At 60.5% G+C, this 20188-nt stretch overlaps 2 protein-coding genes across 4 annotated transcripts; one reads left to right on the top strand and one right to left on the bottom strand.

Moving 5' to 3' along the window:
• The first annotated feature begins 233 nt into the window (after nt 1-233).
• Nucleotides 234-4558, top strand: ARSA (arylsulfatase A). Of its 2 annotated transcripts, none has more exons than XM_036430154.2 (10): nt 234-379; nt 586-838; nt 1000-1240; nt 1354-1572; nt 1646-1815; nt 2068-2192; nt 2284-2411; nt 2571-2673; nt 2761-3719; nt 3966-4558. In XM_036430154.2, the coding sequence occupies exons 2-9, from the start codon at nt 621-623 to the stop codon at nt 3078-3080; spliced, it is 1524 nt and encodes a 507-aa protein (XP_036286047.1). In that variant the 5' UTR covers nt 234-379; nt 586-620; the 3' UTR covers nt 3081-3719; nt 3966-4558. The 2 variants fall into 2 exon arrangements, with proteins under 2 accessions (XP_036286047.1, XP_045434698.1); XM_045578742.1 differs by having other exon boundaries at nt 234-412.
• A 4343-nt stretch (nt 4559-8901) lies between these two features.
• MAPK8IP2 (mitogen-activated protein kinase 8 interacting protein 2) lies at nt 8902-18690 on the bottom strand. 2 transcript variants are annotated; one of them, XM_045578741.1, is made up of 13 exons: nt 18479-18690; nt 17412-17517; nt 15620-15913; nt 15414-15507; nt 14955-15321; nt 14131-14924; nt 13703-13778; nt 13424-13596; nt 13228-13337; nt 12594-12698; nt 12407-12477; nt 9944-10042; nt 8902-9593 (listed from the first exon to the last, which is right to left on the bottom strand). In XM_045578741.1, exons 1-13 carry the CDS (start codon nt 18541-18543, stop codon nt 9521-9523), a joined length of 2427 nt encoding a protein of 808 aa, XP_045434697.1. In that variant the 5' UTR covers nt 18544-18690; the 3' UTR covers nt 8902-9520. The 2 variants fall into 2 exon arrangements, with proteins under 2 accessions (XP_045434697.1, XP_036286046.1); XM_036430153.2 differs by having other exon boundaries at nt 14131-15321.
• Between the last annotated feature and the right edge of the window lie 1498 nt (nt 18691-20188).

Here is a 20188-nt window from a genome sequence, read left to right as displayed (position 1 = left end):
TGCCAACGGCTTGGAAGCGCAGAGGCCCCACGCGCACCCGCTCCGCCCTGCGCCCGCCGCACCCCGCCTGGCCGCCCGGTCACGATCCCAGCCTCCCGCCCGCCCACGGTGCGAGCAGCCCGCCCGCCAGCGGCCGAGACCCTGCGCCCGGCCCTGCGCTCCGCCCCGCCCGGGATGCGCAGCGCGTCACCGGAGCGCGGGGCGGGGCGGGACGCGCGGGGCGGGGCAACGCGGAAGTGCCCGCAAAGGGCCTCGCTGCCCACGGCCCAGCCTCACCGTCCGGTTCCCTCCCGCAGCGCCGATGTCATGTGACTTCTGCCCCTGACCGCCAGCCTGGCCGGAGCCCTAGGAGAAGCGGCTCAGGTCTGTGCGAGAAGCTGTAGGTGTCCTGGTCCAGGAGGGTGTCCAGGGGGTGAGATCCCAGGCCAATGTGGGGGAGCGAGGGAGGATTTGAGGAAGGGGTTGTCTGTTGTCTGACTCTGGATTAATGGGGTCTGGGGCCTCAGGACGGGAGTGGGTGGGTGGGGGCTGCCCAGTCTGGGGCTCGGACAGAGCTTGCTGGAGCCCCTTTGCCTCCTTCCCAAGGGTCTCTGGTGACAAGCCTGTGTGTGCCGCATGCCATGGTGGTGCTGTGGGCCCTCGCTCTGGCCTTGGCTGCAGGTCTGGCCTCCGCCTACCCACCGAACATTGTGCTGATCTTTGCTGATGACCTGGGCTACGGGGACCTGGGCTCCTACGGCCACCCCACATCCAGCACCCCCAACCTGGACAAGCTGGCCGCCGCGGGGCTGCGGTTCACAGACTTCTACGTGCCAGTGTCTCTGTGCACACCCTCCCGGTGAGCAAGGGGGCAGGGAGCCCTCACCCTGTGCCCATCCTGACCACCCAACTCCTCCGGGTTCCCTCTGGACTGCAGGGAGGGTCATAGTTCCCTACCATCTGGGTGCACCTCCGTCTTCCTTTCTCTCTGTTTCACCCACTGTGTGACTGGCTCTGCAGGGCTGCCCTCCTGACCGGCCGGCTCCCAGTTCGGTCAGGCCTGTACTCTGGCGTTCTGACGCCTGGCTCCCGAGGGGGCCTGCCCCTGGAGGAGGTGACCCTGGCTGAGATCCTGGCTGCCCAAGGCTACCTCACAGGAATGGCTGGCAAGTGGCATCTTGGGGTGGGGCCTCAGGGGGCCTTTCTGCCGCCCCACCAGGGCTTCCATCGATTCCTGGGCATCCCATACTCTCATGACCAGGTAGGAGCAGCCAGATCCCTCAGCTGCCCCCTATCCACTTCCTCCTACTCCCCTTCCCTTGACCTCCCAGCTCCACCCCACAGCCTAGACCCTAAGTGGAGCCCTTCCCCCAGGGACCTTGCCAGAACCTGACCTGCTTCCCACCGGCCACCCCCTGCAATGGAGTCTGTGACCAGGGCCTGGTCCCTGTGCCGCTGTTAGCCAACCTGACTGTGGAGGCACAGCCCCCCTGGCTGCCAGGACTTGAGGCCCGCTACGTGGCTTTCGCACGAGACCTCATGGTTGATGCCCACCGCCAGGGCCGCCCATTCTTTCTGTACTACGCCTCCCACGTGAGTAACCCTAGCCCCATGCCCCGGGCTGCCCTGACCCCTGCCCAATGCTAACTCCAGGCTCTGCCCCCAGCATACCCACTACCCACAGTTCAGTGGGCAAAGCTTCGCCGGGCACTCAGGTCGTGGGCCATTCGGAGACTCCCTGTTGGAGCTGGACTCGGCTGTGGGAGCCCTGATGACAGCTGTGAGGGACCTGGGGCTGCTTAAAGACACACTGGTCATCTTCACCTCAGACAACGGGTAGGCCCCAGGGGAGCCAATGAAGGTGATTCCTCACAGGTGTGGGCCTGAGGTCTTCCCATCTGACCACAGACATCGCGGGATAAGGGGGTCTCAGAAAATGCTGGCCACGTTATGGTGACTTCCAGACCACAATCCACGAAGCTGGTCCTGGTAGGCACCTGTGGCCATTTCTGGGCACGTAACTTAAACGTCTGGGGCTGGAGCCACCGGGGCGAGTCAGAGATGCTGAATAGCACCTGTGTGTCCCAGACCGGAGACGATGCGGATGTCCAACGGTGGCTCCTCTGGCCTACTGCGATGTGGAAAGGGAACCACCTTTGAGGGGGGTGTCCGAGAACCTGCCTTGGCCTTCTGGCCAGGCCACATCACTCCCGGTCAGTCTTCAGGTCCTCTCCTCATGCACCCCTGGCCTCACCTCCCCAACCTGACGGCGAATTGGGTGATCACACAGCCCTCTGTCCCCAGGCGTGACCCACGAGCTGGCCAGCTCCCTGGACCTCCTGCCCACCCTGGCAGCCCTGGCTGGGGCCCCACTGCCCAACGTCACCTTGGATGGCTTTGACCTCAGCCCCCTGCTGCTGGGCAAAGGCAAGGTAGGGCCGGCAATCCCATGCCCCAGCCCTGGAGTGACTGTGAGCAGGTCACCTCTTTTGAGTGGAATCCAAGTGCTGCTGCTGAGAGGGTGTAGCCAGGGCCTAACACAGGCTGATCAGTGTTGTGGCTCTGACCCCTGCCCCTGACTTTGCCCTCAGAGCCCCCGGAAGACTATGTTCTTCTACCCACCCTTCCCCGATGAGATCCGAGGGGTCTTTGCTGTGCGAAGCGGGAAGTACAAGGCCCACTTTTTCACTCGGGGTAAGGTCCTCCCCTGGCCCCACTGGCCCCTCGGGCCCCAGAGTCTGCCCCCACCTCTGTTTTCAGATGTGTCTCCTGCCCCCCCAGGTTCCGCCCACAGTGACACCACACCAGACCCTGCCTGCCATGCTTCCAGCCCTCTGACGGCCCATGAGCCCCCACTGCTCTTTGACCTATCTAAGGACCCTGGTGAGAACTACAACCTGGTGGGGAGTGGGGCCAAAGTCGCCCCCCAGGCCCTGGAGGCGCTGAAACAGCTTCAGCTGCTCAAGGCCCAGTTTGATGCTAGCATGACCTTCAGCCCCAGCCAGATGGCCCGGGGTGAGGACCCTGCCCTGCAGATGTGCTGCCACCCCAGCTGCAGCCCCTGGCCCACCTGCTGCCACTGCCCAGGGCCCCTGCGCTGAGGGCACTGGTCCAGGCCCGCCTCCGTGGCTAAGGCTCAGGCATGGACATGTTTTTACCTGATACCCCAATAATACCAGATTACACATGCAGGCATGATGATTCATCTAGTCCTTGTGGTGGCCAGCGGTAGGTGCTATGCCTCTTGTGCACGAGTGAGGGGACAGGCCTGAGAGATCTGGCGACGTGTCTGAGTCCCTGCCAGTGAGGCTGGGCTGGGGTCTGCTCCGTGGCATCCTGGCTTCTGTGATTGCCGGCCCCTCCCGGGAGCTGCACTGAGCACCTGTGTGGCCAGGAACAGGGTGGGAAGGTCAAGGACACCACAGGCAGGAGACCCTGAAGGTGCCAAGTGCCCAGAGAGCCCGGTTCTCCTGGAGGCACAGGAAAAGACCCCCCTGGCTCTTACCAGAACCTGCCTGAGGTGTGTGATGAGCAGCACATTCCAGGGGGAGACAAAGGGGCTGGGAGCCGTCAGACTCGAGTGAGATGCATGAGCAGCTTCTGAGACACCGTGACCCTGGTCCACCTCTGCCCCCAGAGCTCTACATTCCGGCCTGTGCACACGTTTCCTGTCCCCTGGCTTCCCTTATAGCCCCAGTGTAAGCCATTCACCCAGCAAAGTGCTCTTAAAAATAGTTCAGGTTTGGCCAAAACCAGTTTGGCTCAGTGGATAGAAGCATCGGCCTGCGGACTGAAAGGTCCTGGGTTCGATTCCGGCCAAGGGCATGTACATTGGTTGCAGGCACATCCCCAGTAGGAGGTGTGCAAGAGGCAGCTGGTCAATGATTCTCTCTCATCGATGTTTCTAACTCTCTATCCCTCTCTCTTCCTCTCTGTAAAAAAATCAATAAAAAATATATTAAAAAGAAAAAAGAAGAGTAGTTCAGGTTTGGCTCCATCCCTGCTCAGAATAGCAGGCTCAGAATAAAACCTCGGCTCCTCAGAGTGTCCACCATGCCCACTGAGGCCTGCCCTCACCCCTCAGCTTCCTGTCCCCTCGTCTTAAGCTCTGCAGGGAGGACCCCCAACTGCCTACCTGTGTCCACACAGTGGCATGAAGCCCTCATGGTCCCCACGTGCGTGCTGATGGCAGGGGCACCTGTGCTCCAGGACACCGGCAGACCGCGTGTGCTCCCTCAGTGTTAGCTGAATGAGAAGAGTGCCATCTGGGTGCTCGGGGCCGCAGCGGGCTGTCCCTCCTCCTGGTAGACCCTCATTCCCAGGCCCACTTTTCCGTGTGGGCAGAGGATCTGAACCGCGGAGGTATGGCCTCTCCTGTCCCAGGAGGGCAGTAGCCACTCAGTCCCGTGCCTGGTCCGAGCAGCATGACCTGAGTCCTGATCCAGAAGGTCAGGGCCATCTGCTGGGACCCCCGGGTCCTCTGGAGGCCTGACAGGACATCGTGTAGCTGCCAAGTTCATGCCTCTAGCCATCCACCGCCAGAGCTCACAGTGTAAGGAAATACCCTGCTGCTCGCGCCGCTGCTGGGAGTTGTCTGTTATTCGCGGTCGGAAGTGGTCTTCCTGGAGTGACCGTGGTCGGAATGTGGGGGCACCTGTGCATGTGCAGGTGGGCTCCTGACCACTCAGGTGGGCCTGCGCTGACAGACCTCTGTGTTCTCCAGGTAACTCTCCCACCACCCATGGTCTGGTTTGGGGGCCGCACTGACTGTGCCCTGACCCCTGCTGTGTCTGGGGGGTCCCCTCCCGAGAGTGGCAGTTTCCTCTGGGACCCCTGCAACCACGGACATTGACATCAGGAGGGCCCACCTGCTCTGTGGTCTGAGGGAGACACTGGTCCTCGTGGGCTGGGCATGCACCCCCGATGCCTGCAGCTTCCCTCCCAGTGGGGCCCACGTTTCAAGCTAAGGCAGAGGCACTGAAACAGGGGCACACCCTGAGCACCAGATCCCAAGACTGAGCACACAGCAAGAACTAACGGAACACTAACACCTGCAGGCTCCTCCCCTTGGCCTGTGGCCCCACCTGGATAGTGAGCTTCTTTTTGTTAGTTCCCACGTTTATTCAACACCCAGGGCCATGCTTAGTGCTGGCACAGGTCACCAAAGGGATCCATCCCGCTTCACGGCACCACCATCCCACAGAGAACAGGAGCCTCGACCCTGGGGTATCAGATGCGTGGCTTTTCAGTGGCAAAAGTCTGTGGTGCTGTGGGTGGGGGGTGTGGATTATGCCTGAGAAGAGGCCTGAGGGAACCTTGAGTGCTTCCAATGTTCCCCATCTTTTTTTTTTTTTTTAATATATTTTATTGATTTTTCACAGAGAGGAAGAGAGAGGGATAGAGAGTTAGAAACATCAATGAGAGAGAATCATCAATCAGTTGCCTCTTGCACACCCCCCACTGGGGATGTGCCCGCAACCAACGTACATGCCCTTGACCAGAATCGAACCTGGGACCTTTCAGTCCGCAGGCCGACGCTCTATCCACTGAGCCACACCGGTTTCAGCAATGTTCCCCATCTTGATTGGGGTGTGTTGACATGTGTAAAGCAATCAAGCTACATGCTTAAGATGTGTGCACTTTATGATATCATGTATTTTATGCTTCAATAGAAATAAACATGTAACTGTGATGAATGCCACAGAAGAAGAGGACTTGTTCCTACAAGAGTAATCACTGCTGGGGGAAGGTAACTGAACCAGGCAGGAGGCTCCCCTGTCTGCTGAGACTGTCCCCGAGTTCAAGCCCACATCTGCCTCCAGGGCGGGAGAGGGAAGTACACCCTCCCATTGCACGTGGGCTTTGCTGGGATGCTCTTGGGAGCAGAAACATGTGCTTGTTTCTCAGCTGTGTTAGTGTGATGGCCCTCCTCCTGCAGGCTCTTGTGTGAACACACATGCACTTAGTATGTGCCACACGAGCACGCACTTCTATACGCATGTACCATGGCCCCAGATACTGCCATACGTCCACCAGCCCAGCCCTTTCTTCTCCCCTTTTCCTGGAAGCCTGAGATAATCCTCTCCCAGGCCAGGACCTCCATGGGCCCCATGTTGTCTGGAAGGAGCAGGGTGGGGACAGACAAACAAACATGTTGCCCTGCCCTGGCTGGTGTGGCTCAGTGGATAGAATGTCGGCCTGGGACTGAAGGGTCCCAGGTTCAATTCCGGTCAAGGGCACATGCCTGGGTTGCAAGCTCGATCCCCAGTAGGGAGCGTACAGGAGACAGCCAATCAATGATTCTCTTTCATCACTGATGTTTCTCTATGTCCCTCCCTCTCCTTCCTCTCTGAAATCAATAAAGAAATATTTAAACAACAACAGCAGCCCTAGTCAGATAGGGTGTCGGCCTGCCGACTGTAAGAGAGTGAGAATGTTGGAGCATGCTTCCAGAAAAGCCATGGACTGTATCCCAGATAGAGTTATCAGTGCTGACACCAGGCCAGGCCTTGAGATATGGTCTCATGGCCCCTTCCCAGCGCGTAGGCCTTCTTTCAAGGGCAGAGCAGGACTGACTCGTTTTGTACTGTGTCTTTCATCTTGTATAAAATGTATCAATCACCCAACCCACCATTAAATCAGCCAATAGAAATACAGAGGGAAGTAACTCAGCATAAATGGACCCTGGCCCTCGCCCCACCAATCAGAACCAGCCAACTCAGTGGTCCGAGCATCATCCCATCACCCAACCCTAAAAGTCTATAAAAAGACCACACTTTCAGAGCTCGGGCCTCTTTGCATTCTGCCGCTGCGTCGGTAGAGGCAGGGAGACCAGACTCGAGTTTGAATAAAGGCTCTTTTGTTTTTTGCATTGGACTCGGCTCCCTGGTGGTCCTTGGGGATCTTGAAATCTAGGCATAACACCGACCAAAGGATCCCAGGTTCGATTCTGGTCAAAGGCAGGTACCTCAGTTGCTGGCTCTTCCCTGATCAGGGCTCATGTGGGAGACAACCAATCGATGTGTTTCTCTCATATCGATGTTTCTCTCGTCCACTCTCCCTAAAAATCAATGATAAATATTCTCAGGTGAGGATAAAAAAACAAAAACAATAAACATTGCCTCTGAGGATCGGCTCAAGTGTGGGTCCAAGACATGCTCCTAGCACCGTCCCTGCTCACTCCTGGCCTTGCTCTCCCACAAGTGACTAGAAGGGGGAGCAAGAGGGGACATTTCCATGGAATATTTAATTTCACCTCTTCTCCAAATGTTTTTAATTACAAAATTAGTGTGTGCTCATTAGATGCCCCAGATAACACCTGCATCTCAGTCGCACACAGGCGACGTGGCAGTGCGTGTACCACACCACCTCCATGTCTACACGAATCATACATACCAAGTTGGCTCTAAGCTGCCTTTCCATGGCCGATGAGTCTTGTCACCATGCTACCCCACGGCCTGGTGTAGAATTACAGGGGGGACCCCTCAGCCCCCTCCTTTGTGTGAAGATCCTCTACAGGGCGGTCACAGACGTGGAGCCCAAGGCATGCTCCCCCCAGAGAGGAGGAACCCCAGGGGGAGAGGGCTGGGGGTGTCACCTGAGCAGACAGGCAGTCAGGGCCCTGCTGGACAGAGCAGTTATGAGGGAGGGACGCAGGGGTTCCTTAGCAAGAGCAGTAACACTTTGTCATCACTTTGCAAACACTCAGCAACAAGGAGCAGCCAATTAGATGCTGAGTGTCCAGAGCCTGCCGTCCTGGGAAGCACCCAACTCCTTGTTAGGTCTCCCAAAAAAGGAAGTGATGGGGAGGGTGTCGAGAACTCCCAGAGTGGGAAAGAAGGCAAGCCCAGGGCACCAGAGATGGGGGCAGATGACTGGACACCCTTCCCTGAGAATCACTTCTGGGCAGATCACTACTGGCCCTCCCGCAGGAGGGGGCCGTAGACCTACCAAGAAACTGGGTGCTCCCTGGGGATGGCAGGCTCCAGACAGCCTCTCCTGCGGCCGTGACAACAGCATGATAACTGGTACAGAACACTCGATACTAACCCAACCCCAGCAAAGGGAAGGGAGGGGAGGGGATGAGACACAACCTGGCAGCCAGGGGTCGGATGCTGAGTGTTGGCATAGTGCACATTTGTCAAACACAAGGCCCGCGGGCCAAATCCGTCCCGCCAGGCCTTGCAATGTGGCCCGCACCGCGCTGTCATCACTGCACTCCGCTGCGTTTCCATCACAATGACAGTTTATGACTGTTCAGTAAACCATTTGGCCCACGATTTAGGCTGGATTTTAGATTTTGGCCCCTTCTCTGATTGAGTTCGACACCCCTAGCGTAGAGGATGGGAGGGGAGGGCAAGGTGCTGCTTCCTGGGTCCTCCTGCACCCACCCTCCCTCTGAGGACATGTCCCCCTGGGGAGGAGCCTGCTGACCTCAGCCCCTGAGAGTGGTCTCGTGGAGGGAGGGGCCAGGGAAGCCCTTTCTACAGAAGCCAAAGGGCACTGTGAGACATGGTCAACTTCTGTCTTCCTATTCTCTGTGCAGAGTCTTTAATACCAATTTTAAGGTCTAAGCAGGCTGCTGCCCTCTCCCACACACTCACAAGCGTGCGCACACTCTCATGACGCACACACACACACAACCATGACACGCACAAACTGACCTGAGCCCTGCGGTTGCCGGCACACCCCGCTTGAGCCCGGCACTCCAGTGTGGGGGCCCAGCACTGTCTCTCCAGCCAATGGAGTGTGTCAGGGATAACCCCCGGGGCCCAGGGTGGCACCCAGGGACCCTGGCATGATCTCGGAGAGCACTAATGGGTGAAGCTTCTCCTGATTCCATCACCCAGAGGTCTGGGTGCCCACCACCATGGGCAGCGCCTGGGCCCCCAGCCCATTTTGTGTCCCCAGAAACAGACAGGGTCACACCAAGCAGAGTTTATTGGACTGCGGGGAGTATGCAGCGGCAAAGCAGACGCTGGTGTGGTGGGGACGGGGCAGGGTACCCTTCTCTGAGCAAAGTCTGGGGCTTGGGATGAGCCTCAAGAACTACCAGTATCCCTAAGGCCCTTCTGGGGACCCCCTTCCTGCTTCCCCCTGAGCTCCACGTGGGGCGGTGTGGGGGTCCCTCTCTTTGTCCCTGTGGTCAGGGAAGGGGTGACCCCTGGGGATTCACTATAAAAATTAAAATTCCTTTTACATCACTGGGAGGGGCAGGAGGGACTCGTGGGAGCCTGATGCCAGTCACCTAGCGCCTCGCTTCCTCCACACCCTCCCAGCTCTGACCCCGAGTAGAGAGCAGAGGGCCGAGTTTGCAGGCACGGGGGGCAGAGACAGACAGAGGAAGGAGGCACACGGAGAGAAAGAAGATCAGAGGGAAAGCGGGGGACATGGCTCTCCCTCTGCAGCGCCTGCAGAGTGAGCAAGGAGAGCCTCCAAGACTCCCTGGATGGCGGTCCCACACGCCCCCAATCCAGTCCTCGCCAAAGCCGGCAGCCCCTGAGGTGCCCGCCACGTGGCACCTGGCTCCGAGTGTGGGCGGCTACTCCAGGTAGATGTCCTCTGTGGGGCAGGCGTACTCCAGGTGCTCCTGATAGTACTCCAGGAAGGCCCGGCTGGGGAGACAGCACCGGCCACGCCATCAGGGCCGCCCTCACCCTCCCACCGCCTGGGCCTACCCGTCCCAAGGGGTCACTCTTCAGCCGTCCTGCTTTACCCCCCATTCCCACCATCCTTCCCCCAGGCACGGTGCCTGCACCTCCCCACTACCGGACCCCCCGCTCCTGCTCAAAGTTCCCACCCACCTCTATTGCTTCTCATCTGACCTTCCCTCTCCCTGTCTGCTCAAACTGCACCCCCACTCCTCTGTCCCCAAATCTCACCTCCCGGCCCATCTCCCCAGCGCCACTCCTGAGCCTGGTTGGCCCCCAGCTGGTCCTACCCTTATCCCTCCAGCCCCACTCACCCCACACTCTGGGCCACAGGCCTCATCGACTCCTGGGAGACAAAGACGTGGCAGGCAAAGCGGCTTAGCAGAGGGTGTTTCGTGATGAAGCCGAAATAGCTACAGACAGGGCAGCGTGAGGCTGTCAGTATGGGGCCGTCACCTCAGCCCCCCACTGGTGATCTGGCCGAGGGCTCGGGCAGAGGGTGGGGACAGGAGAAATGTGTGGGTTACATGACTGAAGGATGCAGAGGCACCTTTGGGGTCCAGCCTCAGCACAGGCACCTCAGGGAGTTACGGTATTAACTTCTCCTTGTCAGGGGTCCAGCAGCCGCTTCCTTCTTGGAGCCAGCCCTGGACCACAGACCACAGCAAGGCCTCGGCCCTGCCTTCCAGAAGTGCATCTCAGCCGGTCGCCCTGACGTGTGTCACCTGACACCTTGAGCCTGGGGTCTAGCACACCAAACAGCGGCCCCCTCCTCAGCAAAACCCTCTTCCTGGAGCAGAACCTTGCACCTGGTTGTCATTCATCTCATCCCCGCCTGACCTGCTTCATGTCTGCCTGTCCTCTCACCTAAGACATCAGTGAAAATCACTCCAGAGCATCCCACAGCCAGAGACTCGAGACCCGCCACTGTGCCCAATCGATCCGTGTCAATTGAGCTAGAGTTTGTGGCTTCTCCAGACGTAAACCCGTGGCAACATCATGGCTGGTTGTCCACAAGCTCATGGCAGCCTCGTCTCAAAGGCCCTGGTCAAAATCACATACAGCCCTGGCCGGTGCGGCTCAGTGGACAGTGTCAGCCTGCTGACTAAAGGGTCCCGGTTCAACCCTGGTCAATGGGAAAATATCCTCAGGTGATGATCAGTAACAACAAAATCTCATTCACAGTCACCGACACTCCGATGCTGCTTACCAAGCACTGGGCACCATTCTAAGCACTTGAGATTATTCACTCCGGATCCTCAGAGCAGCCCTATGAGGTGAGGCAGCGATGGCACAGAGAGGGCGGGAAACTTGCCAACAACACACAGGCAGCTTGTGACAGTCTGTGATCTCCAAGGCCTCATCCAAGTACAACAGCCGGCACAGGCCTGCTCTGCCAACAACCCCACCATGAAGCAAGTTAACTAGTTGGAGAACGTGACTTCCTAACTGCGTCCTCAGCTCTGGGCCCAGCTGAGTCTCCCCTCCCCCTCTGCCTCCACATCCGGATCCGGAACAACTGGTCTGACCACCCTTATCTCAAGGACTCGCACCTGGTCTCTCTCTAGCCTGGAGGCCGCAGCTGGGCAGCCAGTTTCTCTCTGTTGAGAAATAAGGGTGTTCTTGTTCCCCTGTGGTCGGTGCTGTCCTCGGCCCCCATCCACACGTCTGGTCTGAGCCCAGGCACTCTGTCCAGCTCTCCACCCCTCAAAGCAGCCTCCACACGGTGGGTCCCACCACACATCTCTGTCCTCAGTGGATACAGCCAGACTGGCTCTGACCTGCCGGGGGTTGGCACCTGTTGCCAGCCCCGCCCCGGCGGCAGCGTGTCCTCCTCCAACAGCTCGATCCTCGGGAGCCCCTGGTGGCCTGTCTCTCAGGTTACCTCCTCCCAGACACGGGACCCATTGGGCAGCAGTTGGGCTGGACAGGAAGTCTGTACCCCCACTCCTGCTGGGGATAATGCTGGCACTGTCCCTCTCCTCTCACGCTTGTCACTTCTCGCTAGGCCTGGCTGTCTCGTCCCCCATTGCTGCAGTCATCCACCTGCTCTGAACCGACATCTTCCCTCAGATCTCTCCCACACTCCGGGCCCATGTGACCCTGGCCGCTACCGCCTTCCTCCATCTGCAGATGATATGGTGCCTCCAGACTGCCAGCCCTTGACCTGGAAAGTGGTTACTATCAGCCCTTCACCCAGATGGCATGAGTGCGGCTACCTCCCATCGAACCGGCTCCTGCCAGTTCCACCTCCCCAATGCCCCAGGACATAGCACCTGGATGACCTCAGCAGCTACCTGGCCCACACCTGGGTCCAGCCACTCCGCACAGCAGCCAGAGCCAGCTTGTCAACCCAACCGTGTCACCCTGTCACCCTATCGTCAGTGGGATCAAGTACAAGCTCCTGGCATGGTCAGAAGGGCACAGGTACCGCTGTGTCCCTCCAGCTGCACCCAGCTGCTCCCTGGGAATCCACTGCCCTGGCCCGCACCTGGGGTCAGCCGCCTCCCTGGAAGACCCCCGTCACCATCAGGTGTGCCTTCCGAGCACAGAGTGGTCTTTAGTCACCTCCTGAACCCCAGACCCTACTGGCTCTCTGCAGGCCTGCTCACAGGAGCCCCACACAGACTTCCAGGCCCCTGGAGGCTTCCAGCACCCACTCGTATGTGCCTGTCTGTCTGCACCCCAGACCAGATGGGAGCCGGTCTGACCTGTGTCTCCTGGGCCCGGGGGCAGCCCTCGGGATTGGGGGGCCGAGGGGAGGGCGAGGCTCTCACCAGCTGTTGCGAGGGTGGCAGCCACAGAAGGAGATGTTCTTCATCTGGAAGAAGTGGCTGCAGTGCTGGAACTGGAGCGAGGGCAGAAGCCAGTGAGCCAGGAGTTGTCCAGAGCCTCTGCTGCCACCCCAGCTGGACATCCCTGTCAGACCCACCCACCTCCCTGTGCCTCGGCCCCACACCCCACCTCTGGTCCACCGCTCAGACTCAGCTTGACCCCCCGAAGAGAAATCTCCAGGTCACAGGAGGCAGGAGGACGCAGGTGGACAGTCAGTTTCCGAGCAGTCGCGATCTGGGAAAGCCGAAGGAGAAGGGGGTGTCAGGGTTCTCTCGTCACTGGAACATCTTAGTTTGGGTTGCAGGTTCTCAGGTCTGATTCTGGAGCATGTGGGCCAGGGCCCTGGCCAGTCACCTCTCTGCATTCAGCCTCCCTGGGCCTTCTTCCCACCCTGCAGCCAGGACCACACCCTCCCCCTGCCTAGCCCGCCCTGCCTGTCCCCGTGGCCTGGACTGGGGATCAGGGATAGGGCTGTCCTGCTCAACCACAGGACAGCAGATGAGCTGCTGGTCACCAACCGCCCACTGAGTCCATGACAAGTGAGCAAATGACCCTCAGAGGGGCTCAGTGAGAGCTGGTCTGGGTTTTCAGACAAGAAAACGAGGATGGGCTACAGAAAGGTGGAGGCCCCACAGAACCTTCCCAGAGACACCAGGTGATGAGGGACCGCTATGAGCTGGGTGGGAGCTGTCCCCTGAGGGCCCTCTAACCCTCCAAAGAGGTCTGGTCCCTCCGGGGGCAGGAGACTCCACCTCACACTGACCTTCTGCATGGCTGCACACAGGATGCCGTTGCCCTGGTGACAGGGCACCTCCACGGAGCCCAGGAACTGCACATCAAAGCGCTCCACCCAGCAGGGGCTCCGCTTGCTCCCTGGGGAAGGGGGGGGTCACAAGGGGCCCAAGTCAGGGGAGTTGGGAGTCTGAGGGGACAAGATGCTCGTTGGAGGCAAGCCTCACCCAGCACATCCTTGGCAGGGCCGGGCACCGCGTGGGCGTAGAAGGCAGGGAAGACCCCTCGCTCCCCCGTGCGCATGTTGAAGCCGCGGAACCAGAAGTCATCTTCCTCGGCCTCCACCAGCACTGGGTCGTCCACGTCCAGCTCCAGCTCGTCGGGGTGGCGAGGGATGAACCTGCCGGGAGGGGCAGGGAGGTCAGGGGGAGGGGGAGGCGGACTGTGGGCTGTGTCCACCCATGTCCCATCACGTCTCTGGACGGATGATGAGACAGAGGCTGTACCTGAAGACAGCCCGGTGGGTTTGCTCTCGCTCCTCCCCGTTCACCAAACAGGAAAAGAGGCCAAAGGATTCGGTGCCTGAGGAGCAGACAGAAGACAGCTGCTCAGAAAGGGGCGGCAAGTACTTCCAGGCTGGCCAGGCTCCCCTCCCAGGAGCTTGACCCTGAGTCAGAGAGGGAGGCAGAGCCCGCTCACCCCTCCCCAGCCTATCAGGGATCTGGGGGAAACCCAAGGCCTTTTCCTGGGCGTCCAGCCCCCAACCCCTGCTGGACATCCCTGTCAGAACCCCCAGGCTCCCCAGCCTCTGCCCCTACCCCCCACCTAGATGGCTCCTCAGACTCAGCTGGACACCCCCTACCCCACAAAAGAGAATTCTCTGGCCCTGGCCACTCTGGGGACCTGGGGCCACCCCCTCCCACCTCCTACTCACTGGAGGACCTCGAGGTGCTGTTGACAAAGACGTTAAGGAACTTTTTGGAGAAGGTGAGGTCGGGGCTGTCCGGGGAAGCGCCCTCGGGGCCCTGGCCCTCGTCCAGCAGGGCGGCAGCCTCGTCCTCGCTGGCCTCGCTGCTGTCCTCCCCGCTGCCCAGGCCGCAGCGGCGCAGGCTCACCAGCTCCAGCTGCGTGTGCTCGTCCACCACCAGCGTGTACTTGACCGCGTCGTACACCAGCGAGGCATCCAGAGGGGCCTCGGGGCCCGCGCCCCTGCCCGCTGGAGGCCCCGGCTGGTCCTCGGCCTCCTCCTCCTCCTCTTCGTCCTCGTCCTCCTCCGAACAGGCAGAGGAGCAGGCGCGGCCTGGCCGGGCGGTTCGGCCCGGAGCCGCCCACAGCGGCGTGATGGTGTCACGCGTGGGGTTACTCAGGAAGAGGCAGGGCCCCGGCTGCGCGGGGCCGGCCCGGGGCGCGGGGGGCGCGGGGGGCGGCGGCCCACACAGCGTCTCCATGTCCACCAGCTCCACGCCGCCCGGGCCCGCAGGGGCCCCGCCGGCTGGCGCCCCGGGCTCCCCGGGAGGACGCGGCGCGGGGGACAGGCACTGGCCGGGGCAGAGGATGGGCGAGGAGCCCTCGGAGATCATGCGGCTCACGAGGTTGCTGAGCAGCCAGGGCGAGTCGGCATCCTCGCTGAGGTCCGGCTCGGACTCGGAGCCCGACTCGTACTCGCTGTTGGTGTCCTCGGGGCCCACGGGCAGGAAGGCGGGGCGGCGGGGGGGCGCGGGCTCGGGCGCGGGCTCGGGCTCGGGCTCGGGCTCGGGCTCGGGCTCGGAGGCCGGCGAGGACGCCTCCTCGATGGAGTTGGTGAGGTGCGAGGAGCGGCCGCTGCTGCTGCTCAGCTCCAGCTCCGTCTCCGAGATGGACGAGATCATGCGGCCCAGGTGCGCGGCGCCCGCCGCCTCCGCCTCCGAGTCGGAGCCGGGCGAGGACAGCTCCTGGCTGCTGCGCCGGCCGCGCTCCCCGCTGGTGCCGCTGCCCAGGTCCACCTCGATGCCGGGGTCCGAGGAGGGCGAGGCCTCATTGGGCGCTGGCGGGCCCGGGGGCCGGTTCCCTTCGCAGTCACAACCTGGACCCCCAGGTGACTGCGCCCGGGGCCGGGCAGCGGTGGGCGGGCAGCGGGCTGGCGGCTCTGCGGGCGGGGAGGGGCCTCGGTCAGCAGGCCCACGGCCTCTGCTCCTCCCTCCCCACCTCCACCGTTTGGGCCTCCACAGTCCCGCTCACCTGGGAGTGGCTCCTGGGGGGGTGAGCACAGCACTGTCTCCTGCCAGGAGGCTGGGTGTCCTGGGGCGAAGCCCCCGTTGTTGTTCAGGGAGTCCTGCACGGGGGGCAGGAGGCTGTCAGGAGGGGCTCCAGTTGGCGGGGGTGGGGGTGGGGGTTTACAGGCTGCCATGGGCAGCAGGGTCCCGGATGGTGGGCTGGGCACTCACCTGGGCTCCCAGGGGAGTCAGGTGCAGTGTGGTGGGCCTGTGCTTGTGGGGCTCCTCCAGGGAGGGGGAGGGGATCAGCAGCCCCAGAGTACCGGCTTCTGAGCCAGGTCTTCCCCGCTCCTTGTCCTCTCCTTCTTTCTCCTCTTCCTCCTCTTCCTCCTCTTCTTCCTCTTCCTCTTCCTCCTCCTCCTCCTCCTCCTCTTCATTGTCATCAATCATCTCAAACTCCTGGAAGTCATCCTGGAAGGAGCAGATGGGGTGCGGCTGTTCCGAGCGGCCCAGAGAGAGGCTGTCCTGCAGGAAGGAGGGACAGGGCAGAGCTGGGTGAGGGTGGGATGGTGGCTTGGGGTCCCAGATGTCAGAAAAGGGGAAGGCAAGCCCTAGCCAGTGTGCCCAGTGGTTGAGCATCGACCTATTAACCAGGAGGTCACAGTTCCACTCGCAGTCAGGGCATATGCCTAAGATTGTGGACTCGATCCCCAGTAGGGGGCGTGCAGGAAGCAGCCTATCAGTGATTCTGGTCATTGATGTTTCTATCTCTCCCTCTCCCTTTCTCTCTGAAATCAATAAAAATATATTTTTTTTTTAAAGGAGAAGAAAAGGAGAGGGCAGAAAGCTGTAAGTCAAGGAAGAGAAACCTCCAGGTCTCTGCTGTTTTGGTTTTGCTTTTTCATCTGCTTGAGATAGATAAGGATCACTCTGGTTCTTGGTCAGGGCCCAAATGCCTAAGCCTGGTTTGACAGAGATCCTCAGAGTGGCCCCAGCCCAGCTGCCAGACTCATCTCACTCCCCAACCCGTCACCTTCACAGTACCCCTCTTTCCTGAAGAGCAATTTGGCTGCGATTCACAATTACATGACATTTGGCCTGTTTCCCCCACCAAGCAGCAGGCCCCACCGGGGCAGAATGTCCATACTGAGCACTGGTGTATCCCACACCCCAGTGCAGGACCTACCCAGTGCTGAGGCTCAGTAAATATCTGACAAATGCCGGAAGGAAGAGACAACTGGCACCAGGATCCACCAAGCTTGTACCAACCTCAGGGCCTCCAACAGTTCATCCCTGGGTCAGCTCTCTCTTCCATTCCCTCCCACCTCCTCATCAGCCCAGCTCCTGCCCGCCTTCCCTTAGGCATGCTCCTGGGCCATGGCCACTGGAGAGTCTCGGTGGAGTTCTCTTCCCCCTCACTGTGTCCTCAAGTGGAGCCTGGCCCCTGACCCTCGGGAGCCATGGCTCTGACCTGTCTTTCTCCCCTACGAGGTTGTAACTCCTGCGGGAGTTACACCAGTAACGCCAGTCCCATTCTCTTAAGCACCTGGAGGCACCTGGCAGCTGCCACATGGCAGTTACTCAGACTGGTCTTGAGTGAATGAAAACAGAGCATGGAGAGACTGGAGGAGGAGAACGGAAGGAAGGAGATAGGGGAGAAAGTTTCAGGGGAGACATGAGGCAGGTGGGGACGGGGCTGGGAAGAAGACAGGTGAGCTGGAAGCAGGTAGGTCTTTCTTGGAAGCCCTCAGAGCACAGAGGGCACCTGAAGCATGGACACATCTGTTTCCCCAAGCTAGTCCATGGGTGGGGGTCAGGGAGGATCATTGGGGAAGACCCTGGGGCAGGGCCTACCATCTATCAGGAAAGAGATGTGCCTTCCAAGAAGTGCCCCAGGGAAGGAGGCAACCAAGGGTCTCTTGCTTCGAGGCTGAGTGCAGACCTACTCTGAACCCCAAGTCACCCCTAAGCGAGGCCTACGTGAGGCTCCCCTTGAGAGGTTTATACTCCAGTCCCACCCTACCTTCTCGCAGTGGTCCGAGTCATAGCTGAGGCCCAGGCCACAGTCATCGGTGATCTCAGACAGGTCTTCATCATCAAATTCTTCCAGGCTTATGTCCTGAGGAGGCCTGGAGAGGAGACTCGGTCAGAGAGCAAGGACAGGGCTCCGGGAGAGCTGGCAACCCTGGGTGCTGTGCCTGGGAGCCGGTCCCAGGAGGGGTCATGGGAAACTCAGCTCTTAGACACCAAGGTCTCCACAGCCCCCGACTCCCAGATCCATGTCCTGCTATCATTGTGAAACCCAATCTCTGTTCTCCAGGGGATCTCCCCCCGCCCCCACCCGCCCGCCCCCTTTGAGGGGCCCCTTGTCCCTCCGCCCTCTTCTCAGCACTCCTCCTGGGCTCAGCCTAGGCCCTCTGGATGGCAGCCGGAGCCTCTGGGGAGTCAGGCCGAGCAGAAGGGGGAGGGGAGCTGAGGCTGAGGCTGAAGCTGCAGCCGCAGAAGCAGAGGGAGGGGTCGCGTCTGTTCAAGGAGCCGTCTGACCACTTTGTCTCTCCTCTCCTGCGGGGGAAGGCTCTCTCCCCACCGTGGTCTCTTCCCCCAGGGCCAGGCTTGATTTCAGCTCCCGTTCACGCCAGGCCTGGCCTCCACCGAGGAGCGGCCCAACAAGGCCAAAAGGACACTCAGCGCGGAGGGTGGCTCCCGCCTGGCCAGGCCCCGAGGCTGCGCCAGGGCCTACACCCTGCACCCTGGGGGCGAGCCTGCAGGGCTGGTTTGGCATGGATCCCGGAGGGAAATGGGGGATGGGGGGAGAAACAAGGGGGAATTGGGGAGACATACATCGGAGGGTGGTCACTGAGGCCGGAGGGGGTGAAGCAGGGAAGGACAGAGACGGGGAGACCCCGCACAGAGGGCGGCGAGGTCAGGAGCGCAGGCCTCGGACCGGCGGGGCCCTGGGCTGGGGTTCCCGCAGGCGGAGGGGTGGGGGTGGGGTGGGGTGGGGGTGGGGTAGGGCGGCGGGCGGCGGCGGAATCTGGAGGGGGCCGGGAGGGCCGCGGGGAAGGGAGGGGAGGGCTCCAGGCCGGGTACCTGCAGCCGGGCGGCGACAGCGAGTGGAAGGTGGAGAGAGAAAACATCTCCGCGCGGTCCGCCATCTTCTCCGGGGAGAGGCCTGCGGGGGAGGGAGGCGCCCCGCGTGGCCCTGGTCCCCGGCTCCCCCCTCACCTCGTGACACGCCCTGCGACACCCCGCCCGCGACACACCTCGCCACCCGCAGGACCGCGGCGGAGAGCGCGCAGGGGAGGGAGCGGAGGCGCGGGAGCCGGAGGGCGGGAGGGGCCGCGCGCCGGGCGAGCTGGTTGGAGGAGAGGCGGTGGTTGGACCAGAGGCTCTGGTTGGGGAAGGATCGAGTGCGTGGTTTGTTTGGGGGGGAGGGGTGCGGGTGAGAAGCGGATTGGCGGAGACGGGGGTTCCGGTGCAGGAGGGTCTGCGGTGGGGACGGGCGAGAGGGACCGCCGGCAGCTAGGATCCTGCGGCGGGGAAGGCGGGGAAGGCGGGGAAGGCGGCGGCCCGGTTCGCAGACCTCTGTCGGGTTCTCTGGGGTTTGGGGGAGGGGCTCGTGACGTGGGTGCACCCCAGCAGCTGCACCGACGCCTCGAGGAACCAGAACAGAAGAGTTGGGGGTCCCGAGCTGGGCAGCGCGTAGGAAGGGGCTGGACTGTTCGGGCCTGGGGGAGCTGTCCGCCCTTGGGTGCTGATCTGGCGTGAGGAGCTGTCCATCCTTGGGTGCTGATCTGGCTGGGGAAGGAAAGAAACCTCTGCAGAGGGTGCTGATCCAGGCTGGATTCAGAGTGGACCTCAAAGAGGATGCTGATTTGGGCTAACACTGAACTCCCAGTATCTAGTGCAGACCATGCGGGTGGAGAGAGGGACTGCTGGGCATGTGGGGAAGTTCCACCCCAGAAGCTGTGCTCATTCCATTGGGAAAATTTCCTTGAGCTCCAGCTATGTGACTAGCATTGTTTAGGGTTCAGGCTGTGTGAGAAGAGCAAAATCTGAAATTGAGCCCAAGAGTTAGATTTGGTCAGGGTCATCTGGCATTGGAGGGTAGATCATGGCTATGAAGCTGGTTGATAAAGGCAGGTTAGGCAGCCCTGGCTGGTGTGGCTCAGTGGCTGCAGTGTTAGGCCATACACTGAAGGGTTTCAGGTTCCTTTCTTGGTCAAGGGCACATACCTGGGTTGCAGGTTCAATCTGGCCTGGTTGGGGCATGTGTGGGAGGCAACCAATATTTCTCTCTCACATCACTGTTTCTGTGTGTGTGTGTGTGTGTCTTTCTCTCTCAAATAGTGGGACAATGAATTGGAGTTAAAATAATAAATACAGAACAAAATTGGCATTTTCACACAAATCTTTTCACTGGCTAGTGTCATAGACCCAAATAGGCCTGGTCGGGAGCTCATATTAATGAGCTCTCTTACATATGAATTCCAGAGGATTTTCTGTTTACTGTGGTAAGTGTAAAGGGAATGCCCAGCAAAGCATTCCAGGAAATATCAGACTGAGGAGTGTTTGGTGAGGATGGCTTCTCAAGTTCCCCCAGTCCCTCCCAAAGATGCACGGAATTGGTAGTGATAGTAGTCGGCCTGACCAGGGAGAGGTCCTAATCTTTGTATTCAGCTCACCCCTTACCCTTGCTGGCTACAAATTGGAAGCACTTGATGGAAAAGTCATCTTGGGAATGAGAAACATAAGGGCAGAACAAGACAAAGGGACTCTGGATCCTGCCGAAACCGATTT

The sequence above is a fragment of the Pipistrellus kuhlii genome, unplaced genomic scaffold (assembly GCF_014108245.1).
Source record: "Pipistrellus kuhlii isolate mPipKuh1 unplaced genomic scaffold, mPipKuh1.p scaffold_m20_p_101, whole genome shotgun sequence".
In the NCBI taxonomy this organism is placed as follows: domain Eukaryota; kingdom Metazoa; phylum Chordata; class Mammalia; order Chiroptera; family Vespertilionidae; genus Pipistrellus; species Pipistrellus kuhlii.
Note: the sequence above shows the minus strand (reverse complement) of the source record. Positions and strands in the feature narration are given on the sequence as shown.